Genomic DNA, 15,095 nt, shown 5'->3' on the forward strand with positions numbered 1-15,095 from the left:
TTTTTCAGGGACAAAAAGGAGAACCTGGCTCTCCGGGAGATACGACGGTAAATGCAAAAAATCATTTCATTTCATTATAACATTTAATCTCCAGAAAATGGTAGAAATAGTCAATTTAGAATGACAATTCATATGTGTTTTTCATCACGTGCTTACAATTTATTTTTCAGGGACTTGGAATACCGGGAAACCCTGGACCAAAAGTGAGTATTATCTCAAATAATTAGCTTTGTGATGTAGTCTGGTGAAAAATAAAACGGATCGTGTCCTACAGCACACAATATAACAATGTAGTACTGTTTCTGAATTTTTAGACTGCTATGAGGAATTTTTCACGAACATACGCAAATTTATAGGAATAAAATATTACTCTCCATGAGCATAAGGAATGAAGAAATTCCACTGCCAAACATAATTTTCTCGGGTCACCCGATGCCTTTTTAACCAACCAAATCTTTCTTTGTTGTCAGGGCGAGGCAGGTGACCAGGGACCAGCAGGTGAAGATGGATTACAAGGACAACAGGTATGTTATATAAGCTTTGCTATAATCTTTCAATTGTATACTGTCAAGGGTTAATTAATAGCAGTATAACTACCCACAAAATACAATACATCATATTCTGTTTGCAAAGTACTGTTATAAATCTCGTACATACATTTCGACTTGAAGACGATTGCTCTTCGGTCTTGGTGGTTGTCGCCGAATGTTTGTGTTGAGAAATCCCCTTTTATTTTTACTTACATATTTAGGCCTGAGGTTATGAAAATCTTGTTTTATTACAGGGTGATATTGGACCAAGAGGAGCAAATGGTTCCCCCGGAAGACCAGGCCCACCAGGACCTCCCGGTCCTCCTGGACCTGCTGGAGACGGCGTGAGTATTTCGCAATGTTTGTATAGTGTAAATGCTGCATTTGGTATAACATCGGTATAAATGTAATCACATAGCGACGTGGTTTACTCATGTAACCAATGACAAAAAAAAAATCTAGACAAATATCCTGAAATCATATTTGTTGAGTAAAACTTGATTAGATGAAAATAGGATAATGAAAGCTATCGACCATATTCATTGGTTCAAACATTCGATCATTGGAAACCATAGTTTGCAAAACGTTACAGAAATACAATTGTGATAGTGTGCAGCAAAGCTCTTGAATTAAATAGGATTGAAACATTACTGCCAACTAAACACTTCCCGCTCGGTCAAATATGAAGATCATTGAAATGTAAAGACAGCAACTCAAAAATATTTAATAATTGTCCTTGTTTCTATATTTTTATAGGGTGGATACCCCTCAGATGACAAGGGACCAATTAACAGAGGATCGAGAGGTGTACCGGTGAGATATTTGTGTGTTATCCACACACTATTTTATGAACACAATTGATACTCTATTGTATATTGTTTGGAAAAGATAATTTGAAGACGAAATAACTTTTTCCCTGATGACAATCTTGGCTCGAATTTCATTATCTATTATATTTACAGGGCTCAATGGGACCTCGAGGACCACAAGGGCGAACTGGACCATCTGTGAGAATGAAATACTATACTATGAGTTATAATTAAACATATTTATATGAGCATTAATTATCGAATTCTATATTAACCACTGTCTTATAGCTATGAACACATATATACAAATAAAATTCGCAAAAGATCGTGTTACTGATTTCAAAATGTTTCACATAAGCATAAATAAACTCTAAATCTGCAGTCAAATTTTCATTTATAATTCGCGTAAATAGCATATTCCCATCTTTTTTCAGAAAAGTTTTTTTTACTATAATTTTAGGGACCTCAAGGATTCATGGGACCCCCAGGGGAACCTGGACCAGTAGGATCAATGGTAAGTTTCAAATATTATAATTGTCTTAAGTTGAACCTTCTCATTAAAAATTTTTCGCTTATTTTTGCCTGAAAATATGTGATTAATTTAAAAAAAAAAATTAATTAAAACTCACTAACTAGCACTGCCTGAAGTACAGTGGTTATTGATATAAGTTAAAGTAACACATATACATACATTACCTAATAATTTTCATTACTATAATACTTTTTGTAAATATCAAGTTATCATTTTCATAGTTATCACTGACTACAACTTTTATTCAGGGACCCCCCGGATCTCCAGGAGTCATAGGATTGCCTGGAAAAGACGGAAAAGATGTAGGTTTTTACGAATTATCTCATTGCAATTTTTTTTCTTAATGTTATCAGATTCTGATATAATTATTTATTATCATTATCGTATCTTTCATTTTAGTAAGTATATATGATATCTTTGTGTAAAAATATTCTACAGAATTTCTATAATATCAACCCACCAGACAAGAAATTAAGTACTGAAAACGTATAGACTACTATGAATTATTTATCCTAAATTTTAATTTGTATACGCTGTATATGTGTTAGTTTGAGCATATTTGAAAACATATATATATCATTTCACTACAGGGCGAAGACGGCAAACCTGGAAAGTCTGGCGCGATGGGACCGCCTGGTCAAATGGTAAGCTTTCCTGATTAATTTATGCGTTTTGTATATTTTTTCAACACTAACAAAATATTTTGTTTTAAATTTCAGGGTCCAAGAGGTGTACCCGGAAATCCCGGAATGCCAGGAGCTAAAGGTCACCCGGTAAGAAGCGTTAAATTCCATGAATTCATTGCAGGCAGCTGTCTTATTTAAGAAGGTTTTTTATTTACATTCGACTACCCCAATGTAGCGAATAAATTACATGCATATTGATTCAACGCATATTGATTCAACGCTTACACAGCAGTGCATTTGAAAAAAAAAACTATTTATGATGACTTGTTTCTAGGGTTACAACGGTCTAGATGGAGCAAAAGGAGAAAATGGCCAGGAAGGCGAAAAGGTAATATTACTGATAACTTAGTCAACGTGGAATTGATTATAATCATAGTCTGTAACAAATTATACAGTATAAATGTGTATTATGATCTTCTGATACATCCTCAAATTGAAATTTAGCGTTCTTCTGAAATAGCCTGATTTGGCTTTGAAATCACATCAAAGCGTAAAGTTGCTTTTGCAACCAACCTAAACAAATTTTTCACTGCTCAACAATGTCCCTCTATGAAACCAGCACACGCCATTTGGGATCCTTGTATATAATGCTCTCATATTTGACAAAGCCATCTTTTGATGATTTGAAGAAAAATTTTTGTGGTTGAGACTGTCTGCTATTTTGTATTGGTAACCAAAGATAGGCGCCTTTGAATTACTGGTTTACACCATTGACGTCAATGACTCTGTCTTTATCCCATGAACCGTGAATAGACAGATGTACTCCTTGCACGAATTTAATAACTTTTAGAGAGGTGGAGGGAAATGGGTTCAGCTGTATACACATTTTCAGTGATGTATTTAAAAAAGTTTGCATGCATAATATTACACAATTTTCTAGTCGGATAGACCCCGCCCAATAGAACTAAGTGAATTATAATGAATAGACCATTTTGGAAAAAATTGAAAATAATACTTCGCGGTCGATGACTCGACGTGAAGTCGGAAACCAATGTTACTCAGCTCTGTTCAAAATTTTGTAACCACAGATGTGCAACGATGTAACATTTTCCCCATCAACAAATAGTCGTAATATTTTGAATTTAATGGCCGTTAATTTATTTAAATACATATTGCCGGTGCGCTTATGTTTTATATTAAATTATTTGAGGATACACTTAAATCACAGCGGTCTGTAACAAGTGTTTAAAAGAAGAAAAAATGAAAATGTCTCAAATGGAAAAACTAAAATCCGTTTCAAATCTATTTTTTGTACCTTGTACCTTACACAATTACATATCCCTTTTACACTTTATTTTTTATAATAGGGAGACAGTGGTGAAACCGGAGAACAAGGAAGAGATGGTGCACTTGTGAGTATTCTATCATAGCATAATTTTATTGTGTGTTTATAATTCCTAATAGAATTTTTTTGAAATGGTTGTCGAGTTCACGCATTCAATTAGGTGTCCAAATACTTTCTGAAATTATAAGTATTTTGTTATATATATACTAATATCCGCTTATTTATATTTTAGGGACCTCGTGGCATACCAGGAGAGAGGGGACGACCCGGAGCATCAGGACCACCAGTAAGTGTGCTATTATTGTTATGTCCCCAATTATCTGACGCAGATTTCAGGATACGTCCTCCATTGTCAGCATTGTCATTTTTTTTATCTAATTTTGTTTAGCGGTTTGGTTATAAAATTGTATTTTCTAAATTTACGATAAGATGATTTGTACAATTGTGATAACTCAAAGAGGTATTTTTAGTTGAGGCTTCAATAAAACGCATTTTCTATATAGCGCTATAAGATATTTAAGCTTTACTTGTACATTCCTACCAGTCATGAATCATCACATTGAGTTTTTCACCTCTTTTTTTAATAAACAAATTTTTTTTTAAGGGATCAGCTGGATCTGATGGCGCTGCAGGACAATCTGGACCGCCGGTATGTAAATTATTTATATTTTTTGGGTTTAATAGTGTCTGAAAATGTCATATATTTGCCAGGCACTACTAATACATATGGTATTTCTTGGACGATAATTAAGTGATTGAAGCACTTTCAAAATCATAATGCATCGGAGGTTCCAAAAAATCACGATTCTGAGTTCTCGTAATTACGGTTATCATCATACCAGCAGTAATTATCACAATGTCGTAAAAATACCAGACTCTATATCAAATCCAGATAAATGTAAGAAAATTTTTATATTGCATTTATGAATCAGGGGGCAATGGGACCGTCAGGTTCAAGAGGTTTCCCAGGAACCCCCGGAAGTAAAGGTGAAAGAGGACCCACAGGCGCAGGTGGCCCTGAAGGTCCCCAAGGACAGCGTGGAGAAAGTGGAACTCCTGGACCACCAGGTCCTTCTGGAGCAACTGTGAGTCATAATTATTTATGAAAATATATAGCATGTTCTCAAATTCAAGCATTCTTTATTTAAATAATAATAGAAAACTATGAAAAATATCAATTTTCAAACTTGTGTTACATCCGCAACATCATGACTAACTAGTCTTCTTTAAACATTTTTTTCAGGGCAATCCAGGAACCCCAGGAGGTGCAGGTGCTAAAGGATCTTCGGTACGTATAACTCAATACATGTACATTGGTGAACAGACGGAGGAAATATATAAAATATAGTAAACTGACTCTCAATCTTAATTTTCTAGGGTTCACCAGGTATCAGCGGACCACCAGGTATTCCAGGATCACAAGGACCACCTGTAAGTGCAACATTATTATACATATACATTGAAAGGTGTCGCAACGAGTTGCAAAAAAATCAGCGGTTTAGTCAATTGATCGTTCGCAATTTAAACATTATTTCTATAGACTATTTAACATAAATTTTATACATTACCTTTATGTACCCAATTATTAACTACTTTCTTAAATCGACAGGGGCCTCAAGGAAGCGTCGGGCCGGGTGGACAAAAAGGAAACCAGGTACGTTGTCCCGCTTATTTACTTTTCATAAAAATTGAAGGTGACACAAATATGTTCTGTTGTGGATTTTATTTTATTTTCTTATCTCAAGCTTGATCAGGTCAAACTAAGAGAAGGTTTTAAAACTCACTTATCGCTTATCAAATGATAATTCATATATTTCAATTCTAAAATCGGAAATAAAACTTTAAAAAGCTCACAATATTTCAATTGAAAAAACTATTTAAAACATGTAGTAATTAACAAGTGATGTGTATTCTGACTTTCTTTTTGCACTCTTCAGGGCACACCGGGCACGACAGGGTACAAAGGAGACCAGGGACCAAAAGGATCACAAGTAATATTATATGCTTTAAAATTTGAGTATTGAAATATTCGCATAATCAATTATTACTTCGTATCACTCTGTCAAAGCTAGCTTATAAAAAAAAAAACTTGAATTCAAGTAATCTTTAAAATTATATCATGGTCATCCACCTTTATCGAGTGCGATACGCATACTGATCGTTTGCGAGATATAACTTACTGTGATTTTACCGATTGATTACACATTTTAGGGATCAATGGGATCTCAAGGCATACAAGGACCACAGGGAGAAGAAGGAAAGAGGGTATGTAAATTTTGAAATATGGCTTTTAGAAGATTCTTGAAATGACAATTTTAGTCTAACACATTATTGTATAATTCAGGGTCAGCGTGGAGAGTCAGGACCTGAAGGAGCTCCCGGACCAGTTGGCGCGCGGGTGAGTGAACTATTCAATTTGAATTATGCCATGATATTAAAGCGACAATATGTCTGATTAATGAATATGACGAAGCAGACGTATTTATGTCAGATATAGCAATATATAAATATTCGTTATATTCTAACAGGGTTCACCAGGTAATCGTGGTTTCCCAGGAAGCGATGGAGCCGTTGGGCAAAAGGGTCTAAGAGGAGAGCGTGGAAAACCTGGAAAAATTGGTTCAAAGGGTTCAACTGGTGATCTTGGACGTACAGGAGAACCCGGAATGCCAGGGTCGAGGGTACGTATCAATTATAGAGTTATATATTATATTGTCAAAATTAGGATGCTATGGAAAGAAATATATATTAATGAAGATTTGCGCATTTAATAAAGTGCCATGTACCACGTCAAGGCCTGGTCGAAGGTACGAAGGGCCATAAAAATAAAAATGCTGAATGAGTGAGACTGTAAATTTGGTAACTCATAAGGTGGTTATTTGTTGATAAAATGCTACTTGAGTAAATATCTCGAGGGAGCATAGTGGGAAAAAATTGAATTTTTGTTGCGGAGTCATTGCCGTTTTTAAATATTTGTTGTTATATTTAAGGGACTTTCTGGTAGACCTGGACCCGAAGGAAGAGAAGGAAAAGCCGGACCTGTCGTGAGTTTATTTTAATTCCACGGACATAGTTTTGCAGGTACTCTTGAAGTATGCGCACCAAGATGTCGCACAATCTGAACCCTAGCCTGGTACCCAACCTGAGTTCAGGTTGTGCGCCATTTTGGTGCGCATACTTCAGGAGGTCCGTTTTGCAATATAGATTCAGCTAATCAAATATGAATAATGCCGAACTACTCTTCAATACACGTTTAGAAAAGAGTATTTCTCGCTTTTTACTCTCAAATCATTGCTAGTGAATCGATTTTTTGTTTGCTGTCAATAACAAAACAAACTTTTTTGCAGGGAAAACCTGGTGCTGATGGTCGTGCGGGAGCAGCCGGCCCTCCTGGTACTCGTGGTCCACCGGGACAGATGGGTTTTACTGGTCAAAAAGGAACTTCGGTAAGTTTTTATTCAGCATAACGACGTGGGTTATTTCGAAAACGTAAATACCGAACCTAAAACCGAGTAGTAATTTTATGAGCAAAAGTGATTATAAGTTACATTTCCATTAGCGCAACAGCGTAAGATATTTAAAATACTCTCAAATTGATGACATAATGACGTCAAGCTTCTTTTCTTTAGAATTAAATAATTCTGTTATATCTCACACTTTGTGTATTTGCAAATTCATTTAGGGAGAATCAGGTAAATCTGGAGAAAAGGGTGCAGGTGGACCCCCAGGTCCAAGAGGAGCTGCAGGTAAACCTGGCGAAATTGGACCACAAGGAATAGCAGGACCTCCGGTAACTTTAAATTTTCTTTATAGATAATTATAGATACATTCTACATTGGTAACTTGTGACGAATTCGAATTCAATATAATACGGTAGTGGGCTCAACCAGTGGGCCATATTGAAAATTGCTGAAGCTATTGATAAATTTAGTTAAATTGACGGTAGTAGTATTGAACAACGAACGATGCCGCTTTTTTTTTATATAGGCTAATATTTATCATTCTAATTATTAAAGTGAAAGTCTAGTTTTGAGGAAAAACCCTTTTGTGTTTTTTGCAGTTTTTCCCTTGTATGAAAAAGTTATCAGGCCATAGAATGTCTGTGAAAATTTCAATCTCCTTGTGATTTAGTGTGCGTGTAAGTTTCATTGCTTCCAAATGGTTACTTTTAGGGAATGGTTGGAGAAAGAGGTGAACAAGGACAACCCGGTTCTCCCGGATTTCAAGGTCTTCCTGGACCGATGGGTATATCAGGACCACCAGGAAAACCCGGTGAATCGGTAAGTAATTAAAGAAATAAAATTTTCAAACATGGAACATACTAGAGAATTTTTTTCAATAATTGAATTGCAATTTTACTATATTAAGGGAGTCCCTGGCGAAATGGGATCATCCGGACCAGCAGGTGATCGAGGACCTCAAGGATTTCCAGGGGCTAGAGGAAAAGCAGGATCAGTTGGGCAACCAGGACCAAGAGGTATTGCCGGTGTTCCAGGAGATGATGGTCTCAAGGTATATTTCAGAATATATTATTATCAATCAATTTGGATATAAAATCGGTTGTATTTCCTCATCAACCATGCTAATTCAATTTTATATTTGCAGGGTGCTACAGGAGGTGAAGGTAACAAAGGAGAACAAGGTCCAGCCGGACAATCAGGTGTTCCTGGACCTCGAGGACCTGTTGGTATGGAAGGAGCTAAGGGTGAAATTGGAGATTCAGGTCCTCAAGGCAAGGAAGGAGAACCAGGAAGTCAGGGAGTACGTGGACCTCCAGGTCTGATAGGAGCAAATGGTGCTCCAGGACCAAGCGGACTCAAAGGGGATAACGGAGAACCTGGAGAAGCAGGGCCAGTTGGAGCTCGCGGAGAACCCGGATTAAGAGGGGATTCCGGACCGGTTGGATCTCCTGGATTCCCAGGGTCACCAGTAAGATTTCTATATTTGTAGCCAACAGTTTAACATGACAACATGAGAATAACTTCGTATTTTTATTATGCCATTCGGCGCTAGTTATGTGATAAAAGTTTTAAATCCGATTTCAGGGACCAGGTGGACAATCAGGTAAAAAGGGTGACTCTGGAGCACGAGGACAGAAGGGAGATTCAGGATCACCTGGCTCTCAAGGGCCATCTGGCGGACCAGGACCTCAAGGCGAGCCCGGAGTACAGGGTGTTAAAGGAGGCCGAGGATCACAGGGGGCACCTGGAGCAACTGGATTTCCCGGACCGACTGGAAGACCAGGAGCACCAGGATCACAGGGACCAGCTGGACAACAAGGATCGGGTGGTGAACCAGGAAAACCTGGACCAAGAGGCGCAAGGGGTGATAACGGAAAAGCTGGAGCCCGAGGACAGGATGGTAAGTATTTTAATTTAAAGTCATCAATACCAATGGTACACATAAAAAATTAATTAGTCAAATTCAAAACATTTAATTCAAATATAATTGGTATAATATACACATTAATATCTTTATAAACATGCAAAGTAGAACATTGACTTCATTAGCATGCATTTTTACAACATTGATGTTACCAACTGTGATATTTTGCTCTTTCATAATGTAAAATAAAGGTTTAAATTGTACTAAATTTTGATATAATAATAATTACAAATAAAAACAACATTGTTAAAAAATAATATTTAGTAGTATACTTGATTTACTAAAATACATTCTATCATGTTAGGTCCCCCAGGACCCGCCGGAAATGAAGGACCTTCGGGAAAACCAGGACCACCAGGAAAACCGGTATGTAAATACAAAAACATCGTTAAAAATTATTATGATATTCTATGATATTTTTTATTTATCTCATATTCCTAAACTGAATAAGATACACAGGATTGTCTAAATTAGCGTTATCGTGAATAAACGTATCGTACCATTTTAAAATAAACCACCTTTTCCTTTTACTATCCTAGGGAAAAAATGGTCCAAGTGGAGAATTTGGAAAGCCCGGGTCACAGGGTACACCAGGTCTTCCGGGTCCTCCGGGATCTCGGGGTCCAAATGGTCAACGTGGCCCTAACGGAGAATCAGGAAAACAGGGACTTCCAGGACCGGCTGGAGACAGAGGATTGCCTGGAGATGTTGGGGCGAGAGGTTTGGGCGGACCTCCAGGTGAGCGTGGACCAGAGGGTCCACCCGGATCGCCTGGCCAAAGTGGACGCGATGGTTCAAATGGTATAAAGGTAATTTTACAGTTTAATTGCATTATTGATCATGACTTCAATTTTCTCATTTCTTGAAAAAAAAAACTGGACTAAATTTATTACTATTCTTATTCAGGGAGATCGGGGAGCAATAGGTATTGCTGGACCTCCTGGTGGACCCGGAGTGCCTGGGCCAATGGGAGAAGCTGGTCCCGAAGGAAAGTCAGGATCGAGAGGAGATCCGGTAAGAATATCTGACTGAAAAAGACAATATTTGTTTTGTTCCCATTGGTTTTTCAGTTTGGTTAGTTCGTTAATACTGCGAAACTTACCGCATTCATTGAATACTGTGTTGTAGCAATTTGATCACAGTTCAGGTTCGGTTTTTATGAATAGAATTTATTATTCACAAAGTATCAAGAGATTTTCATTATCATTAACTGAGGCGTTTTGAATCAGAGGTAATATTGGTAAAATCTGCACGAAATACAAAACTCATTGCAATTTATTTATATTCAGGGCCCGCCTGGAACTCAAGGATCCCCTGGACCTCAAGGTGGACGTGGTAATCCCGTACGTATTTATAATTTTTGAATTTCATGTCAAATATTAGATTACAATGCGTTTGCCAAACAAGGGTACTTGGAAAATATTGCGAGGCTCATCGACGCTATTATGTTTTACTAATAAAACACTTTAAACTGTTTCAAAAATATTGAGTTTTTTTTTAAAACTTCAACTTTCATTTTCATCAGGGATCACAAGGAGCCCGTGGATTCAAAGGAAATCATGGAGATCTCGGACCAAGGGTAAATTATAATTAACTTGGATTTGTGGGAATTATTGCTTATTTTCTTTCATTGCATTTCATCGTATAAGTCATAGACATTTTTAAATTGCATAGTGCTGCAACTCATTTTGTTTACCTTTTTATTTTATTTTTTTCTCGTCTCACAGGGTCTCAAAGGTCATCGTGGTTACACTGGTATTCAAGGTTTGCCTGGTCCCCAAGGTAAGACCGGAGAAAATGGTTTATCAGGACAGTCAGGACCTCAAGGACCAAGGGTAAGTAAAACGCAATTTGAAACAAATATAGACTAACAAAAACGAACAGCACAATATATAGCTATTTCCTAATTATTCATTTCTCAGGGATCTACTGGACCTCAAGGACCTGCAGGAACAGATGGAAAATCAGGTATGCCCGGACCCAGCGGACCTCAAGGACCCCGGGGTAATACTGGAAGCGATGGAATGCCTGGTGAGCCCGGTAATCGCGGACCTCCAGGACCTCCTGGACCACCCGGAGTAAGTTTTTGTTTCCCTTTGCCCCTGTTTTGTCATAGTCAAAAGCGTAACCGCGGCATATTGTTGATGTTTATTATTTTCTTCCATGGTCATTTGAAAAGCATATGAGCTTAATTCATATTTTTGCAGTATAGTGCGATCGGGTCGTAAGTTTCACCCTATTACAAAAATTGCAGTGTTGCAGCCTTAAGAATAGAATTTTCCGCGTCAAAAACCCTATTTACAAAACTTGAAAAACTTAATGCTCTTTTTTCACTTAACAGCCAACAGTTACTATTCCATTCCCCTATGATGGTAACAAAGGACCAGTCAATCCGTTGTATGCTCAAGATCAAGCATTTGCAGATATGGCTACTGTCAGCAGAGACAATGAGGTATTTTATGTTTTTAAACAGAGTGTATGTCTAAGAAATATTTAACTTGATATTACTTTAATGATAATTTATGACATGATAACTTATTACATTAGTGCGTTTAATATGAAAACAAGGAATGAAAACAGTGCAGTAAATATGATTTTATTCAGGTTATGGTGGCGTTGAAAGAACTCCATAGCGTTGTGGACTCCATCAAGGCTCCACTCGGACTGGATAAGAAATCTCCCAGCCGAAGCTGTCTCGATCTTTATTTGACAGCACAAGAAGCCGGAATTCCAGTCAAGAGCGGTAAGCATTCATAGCAAAGTGAAGCAAGTTGTATTTGTATACGTTCATGAATACTTTCACAGCAAAGAGATAACACTGCTTCAAAATTAAGTTTTTAAGACTAAGTTCGTCTCATTAATACGTATAGGATACAAATGGATTGATCCAAACGGAGGATGCCCCGCTGATGCCATCGAAGTACACTGCGATTTCGACACCAAAGAAACTTGCGTATTTGCCAACCAACCTCGCATTGTAAACGGAACCAATGGAATGGAAGGGCTTAGAAACAACGGACAAATGGCCAACAAGAACGTGTTTTATAGTGACATGCAGTGAGTTAACTTATTTGTTTGCAATTATGCTGTTTATTTTTAAATAATTTTTGCTGTTACCTACAAGTTCACAGCACAACGTAAAGATTTCCATTATAAATATCTCAATCTCTCTTATAAATTCTCAATCAGGCTTATCCCGTGAAACGACCGTCATTTAAAATATTTATCTTCTCTTAATGTTTTTCTTTATGCAAAAAAAATTACCAGAATCCAATATCATGTTGCACATGCAATTTTAGCTGCTAGTATCTCATTGTTAACTAAAATGATAGATGATATCTTGCTACATTGCCTTGATCAACGCAGCCGTTGTCCGTGGACGTTATTAAAACGTAAATATTGACTGTTTTCTTAATTTCAGTGGCCGACGAATGAATTATGATCCTAAAGTTGAAAACACAGTGAAAAGTGCCGATTACAACAGTCAGCTCACTTTCTTGAGGCTTCTCAGTTCAACAGCTAGACAGGTAAAGTTATGAATCCTTCGTCTAAATGGCCATGAGCATTATAAAATAGAATGCTGTGCTCCCTCGGTTCACATGTAGTTTTTCGATGAATTTATGCAGTGAAGAGTATTAAGTGAAGAGTATTTTCATTTTTCTTCACTACTTTACAACGCTATATTTCGACTCATTCCATTTTTTCAATTTTAATTATATTATAGAGGGTGACTTTCTGGTGTAAAAACATGGTGGCTGTCAACGATTTTGATAGCAACTCAAAAGACCATGCGTTGAAGTTGAAGGGAGTCGGTGATACCATTGTCAGTGATTATACTACAATAATGGACGAATGTTCGGTAAGTGAAATTTTAGTATTTTTGAAAACCTCATTCGTGTCAAATTATTCAATTAAATTAATATAATGTTTTTTCAGACTAAACCCAGTAGTATCGGAAAGACGGTCATCGAGTACATGACACCAAGAGTCGCTCACATGCCACTTGTTGACATAGCTCCATTCGTCACTGGTCGAGTCGATGAAGAATTTGGAGTTGAGTTTGGACCAGCTTGCTTCAAGTAAGCACGCAACGAGTCGATTCAAGTTTAAGACAATCATATTACTATACTCACATTATACATCCTGACGGACGACGGAACGGACAAAACGACTACGAACTTGTTTAAAGCAAAATGATTTTTGAAAGATGACGACTTTTTAGCGATGAGTATTTTATAAGCTTATTGTAACTTTTATACGACGATGACGACCGTTTTTGTAATGTTTTCTTTTTTCATTTACTCTTGTTTTTATTCGTTGGCCTTATTCAATATAACGGCCATGGCCATGCTACTATTACTTTGCCAACCGTTGCCATTTTATCAGCATATAACCGACGTATTACTCTTTCACCTATGGCTTTTTGTTTTGCTTGCCCTCGTTATACTTTGTGACTATTGCCTTTTATTGTACCTTACATCGATTTTGTCGCTTTTATACTTTTGTCATTTACTCTTTTTTATTATTTTTCATCGTATTATTATCTATATATTCATACATATTGCATGCTACAAAACTTGCTCCAATGGTGCCATGATAGCGATTTGATGAACGTTAATTTTTAAAATATAAAATCAGCATACTTAGTTCGTGGAAACAAATTAAGTGCAACATCGGCGGAATAATTTCATACGAGTCAGTCGCAGGGCTACCAATGTAATATTTTATTATTGTTTGTTCTATTTTGTTACTTGTGTTGTCATGTATTATGTCTTACTCAATGTCACAGTTGAATTATTGTTGCTTGTTTGCGTTTATGTGTACAGACCACTAACCCTAACATTTGTCCCAAATGTGAATTGTTCGGGACCATCTACCGCCGTCAGTATTAGCTTGAGCAGAGTACTTGCATTCCAAGTACTCGTGTTTGCGCCCTTCCATATTTAGTATCTGGTATTTATACAACTAGACCTGCAACTGATCTCGTGCCAAATTATTAGCGAGCAAAATGACAGCTTTGTTAACCAGCACTAACATTGATGCCATTTTCTCGCCTCGACTACCTTTATTATATTCCGCCGTTCTTCTGCTACTTTTTGTTTTCCATGAGCATAATCTTAATATTTTGTTAAGCGATCAAGTACCACTTTCTGCCAGCGCATCGCAAAGTGGTCGGAAATTGACTTGTGCGATTTTTATTATTTTTATGTTTCTGCATCATGTATTTTATATTCTTTTTTATTCTTCTGCTGCAAAATAAAATGTATCGCCTCGTGCGTTACGAAAAACTTGTCTAACTTTCATTGGCCGAGAATTTTGGTGATTACAGTTTTGTAAGAATAGCTCGTCCGATTTTTCGTCGGATAACAACACCAATTATGCAGTTCCAAACTGTAAAGCTGAATATAGCACGCTACGGGTTGCATCCAAGCCAACTATACTGGATAGATACAACAGTGTTACAGTGTATTTCATTATTCTTTATTCCTTTTGCTGCACATAAAAAAAATCTACATTCGGATCATTTGTATCGTTAGCGTCTATTCCTTTCTGTTTTTCGAACTGAACCCGATATCAAGGGCCTACAAATGAGCCCTGGATACCTCCGCATAATATGGTGAAGTTGTTCAATTTAATTTGTCATATCTTCAAATTAGTTTGTGAAGTTGAATTGTCTTCTGGCAATATGTAAAAAGGATCGACTATTCACTTTTGGAGTCATCCAACCTGAAATTTTCATACAAAGTTCTCTGGGTCTTCTTAAATTCAAATCAAATGTGTTCATTTTGCTCAAGACAGAATACAAGAAAATGTTCGGAAATATTATCCAATGATATTCCTGCTGAAGGATCGGCATTGAAGCAATTT

The 15,095-nt window shown here is 36.9% G+C and overlaps 1 protein-coding gene across 1 annotated transcript; it reads left to right on the plus strand.

Annotated features, from left to right (window-relative positions):
* Positions 1-795: 795 nt before the first annotated feature.
* Positions 796-14,515, plus strand: LOC120342369 (uncharacterized). The gene is made up of 39 exons (XM_039411176.2): positions 796-874; positions 1,287-1,343; positions 1,493-1,537; positions 1,800-1,853; positions 2,120-2,173; positions 2,462-2,515; positions 2,591-2,644; positions 2,832-2,885; positions 3,865-3,909; positions 4,075-4,128; positions 4,447-4,491; positions 4,775-4,927; positions 5,086-5,130; positions 5,220-5,273; positions 5,452-5,496; positions 5,780-5,833; positions 6,054-6,107; positions 6,187-6,240; positions 6,371-6,523; positions 6,833-6,886; positions 7,190-7,288; positions 7,525-7,632; positions 8,015-8,122; positions 8,211-8,354; positions 8,448-8,771; positions 8,888-9,203; positions 9,532-9,593; positions 9,767-10,036; positions 10,134-10,241; positions 10,517-10,570; positions 10,753-10,806; positions 10,955-11,062; positions 11,150-11,305; positions 11,569-11,679; positions 11,832-11,970; positions 12,098-12,284; positions 12,649-12,754; positions 12,952-13,086; positions 13,164-14,515. Exons 3-39 carry the CDS (start codon positions 1,499-1,501, stop codon positions 13,308-13,310), a joined length of 3,855 nt encoding a protein of 1,284 aa, XP_039267110.2. The 5' UTR covers positions 796-874; positions 1,287-1,343; positions 1,493-1,498; the 3' UTR covers positions 13,311-14,515.
* Positions 14,516-15,095: the final 580 nt, after the last annotated feature.

The sequence above is a fragment of the Styela clava genome, chromosome 3, assembly GCF_964204865.1.
Source record: "Styela clava chromosome 3, kaStyClav1.hap1.2, whole genome shotgun sequence".
Lineage (NCBI taxonomy): Eukaryota > Metazoa > Chordata > Ascidiacea > Stolidobranchia > Styelidae > Styela > Styela clava.